Source organism: Callithrix jacchus, chromosome Y (genome assembly GCF_049354715.1).
Source record: "Callithrix jacchus isolate 240 chromosome Y, calJac240_pri, whole genome shotgun sequence".
In the NCBI taxonomy this organism is placed as follows: domain Eukaryota; kingdom Metazoa; phylum Chordata; class Mammalia; order Primates; family Cebidae; genus Callithrix; species Callithrix jacchus.
Window position 1 is genome coordinate 10,157,032 of NC_133525.1, and position 2,064 is coordinate 10,159,095.

General features: G+C 53.7%; 1 protein-coding gene across 1 annotated transcript; it reads left to right on the forward strand.

Annotated features, from left to right (window-relative positions):
* Positions 1-496: 496 nt before the first annotated feature.
* LOC128930751 (microtubule-associated protein 4-like) lies at positions 497-1,736 on the forward strand (the record flags this gene model as incomplete). Its single annotated transcript, XM_078364484.1, is given in 2 exon segments — positions 497-1,395; positions 1,397-1,736. Coding segments are annotated over 2 exon segments (1,143 nt in total), but the record flags the coding sequence as incomplete, so codon positions are not given.
* Positions 1,737-2,064: the final 328 nt, after the last annotated feature.

Here is a 2,064-nt window from a genome sequence, read left to right on the forward strand (position 1 = left end):
TGCTTGACCTTATTTGCTTCTCTGTCAGCTATGGGTATCTAAATGTTAGTTTTAGGAATGAACTGTGCTTTTTCTAACCCCACAATCCCCAGATCTATCCAGGACACTGCCTAAAACACAGAAAGCATTAAACAAATACAGATTAAATATAATAGCAAACGCATGTTTTATTTTAAAATATCAACAGTTGCTCCATTTGCAGTGGCTCACACCTGTAATTCCAGCACCTTAGGAGGCTGAGGTGTGCAGATCACCTGAGGTCAGGAGTGTAAGACCAGCCTGGCCAACCTGGAGGAGCCCCATCAGTACTAAATATACAAAAATTAGCCTAGTGTCGTGGCAGGCACCTGTAGTCCTAGCTGTGCAGAAAGCTGAGGCAGGAGAATTGCTTGAACTCTGGAGGCAGAGGTTGCAGTGAGCTGAGATCCCACCATTGCACTCCAGCCTGGGTGACAGAGTGAGACTCTGTCTCAAAAAAAAAACACACACACACACAAAAACAAAGCCCATTGCAGAAGCAAAGGCTCCTGAGAAGTGGGCCTCAGCATCCCAGCCAGCTTCTGCCCCAGCCTCCAGATCTGGAGCCAAGAGCACTTAAACTGTTCCAAAAGCCACAACAGCTGCCGCTGTTGCCTTAACTGGGCCAAGTAGTAGGAGCCCCTCCACGCTAGTACCCAAGAAGCCCACTACCATTAAGACTGAGGGAAAACCTGCAGAAGTCAAGAAGATGACTGCAAAGTCTCTTCCAGCTGACTTGAGTTGCCCCAAGAGCACCTCCACCAGTTCCATGCAGAAAACCACCACTCTTGGTGGGACAGCCCCTGCTGCAGAGGTGGCTCCCACCCAAGTAAAGCCCACACCTATGCCATCTCGGCCCTCCACCACTCCTTCCATAGACAAGAAGCTCACCTCGACCAAGCCCAGCTCCACCACCCTGAGACTCAGCCGCCTGGCCACCAATGCTTCTGCTCCTGATCTGAAGAATGTCCGCTCCAAGGCTGGCTCCACGGAAAACATCAAGCATCAGCCTGGAGGAGGCCGGGCCAAAGTAGAGAAAAAAACAGAGGCAGCTGATACAACTTGAAAGCCTGAATCTAATGCAGTCACTAAAACAGCCAGCCCAATTGCAAGTGCACAGAAACCACCTGCGGGGAAAGTCCAGATGGTCTCCAAAAAAGTGAGCTACAGCCATATTCAGTCCAAGTGTGGTTCCAAGGACAATATTAAGCATGTCCCTGGAGGTGGTAATGTTCAGATTCTGAACAAGAAAGTGGACATCTCTAAGTTCTCCTCCAAGTGTGGGTCTAAGGCTAACATCAAGCACAAGCCTGGTGGAGGAGATGTCAAGATTGAAAGTCAGAAATTGAACTTCAAGGAGAAGGCCCAGGCCAAGGTGATCCCTCAATAATGTGGGCCACCTACCTGCCGGAGGTACCGTGAAGACTGAGGGTGGTGGCAGCGAGGCTCTTCTGTGTCTGGGCCCCCCCACTGGGGAGGAGCCAGCCATCTCTGGGGCAGCACCTGAAACTGGCGCCCCCACTTCAGCCAGTGGCCCCAGTGGCCACCCCAACCTGTCAGGAGGTGGTGACCAAAGGGAGGCCCAGACCTTGGACAGCCAGATCCAGGAGACAAGCATCTAATGATGACATTCTGGTCTCGTGTTCTGTTTCCCCCATTCCCCTCTTGTCTCCCTCGTTCCCCTCTCCCTTCCCTCCTCCCATGTCACTGCAGATTGAGACCTACAGGCTGTGTTCCGGGCAAATGCCAGGGCCTGCACTGACCATGGCACCAACATTGTCTCCCGCCCCCCACACTTCCCTGGTGGCCCCAACTCAGGCTCTCGGGTCCTTGGCCCCCCTTCTCAGGCTGTCCACTAGACCAGTGAGCGCTTAGGCGCCGGCAGCCTGCTAGGCTCGCCTTCCCTCCTGCTTCTCGCCCTGGGGCAGCAGCAGCCCCACCCACACCTCTCACTCCTGGCTGGGCCCAGCTTCCTGCTTTGGTCCTGACCCATCACTGCGCCACTACTCCGTGGAGAGGTTGGGAGGGGATTGGAGTGGCTGAGGC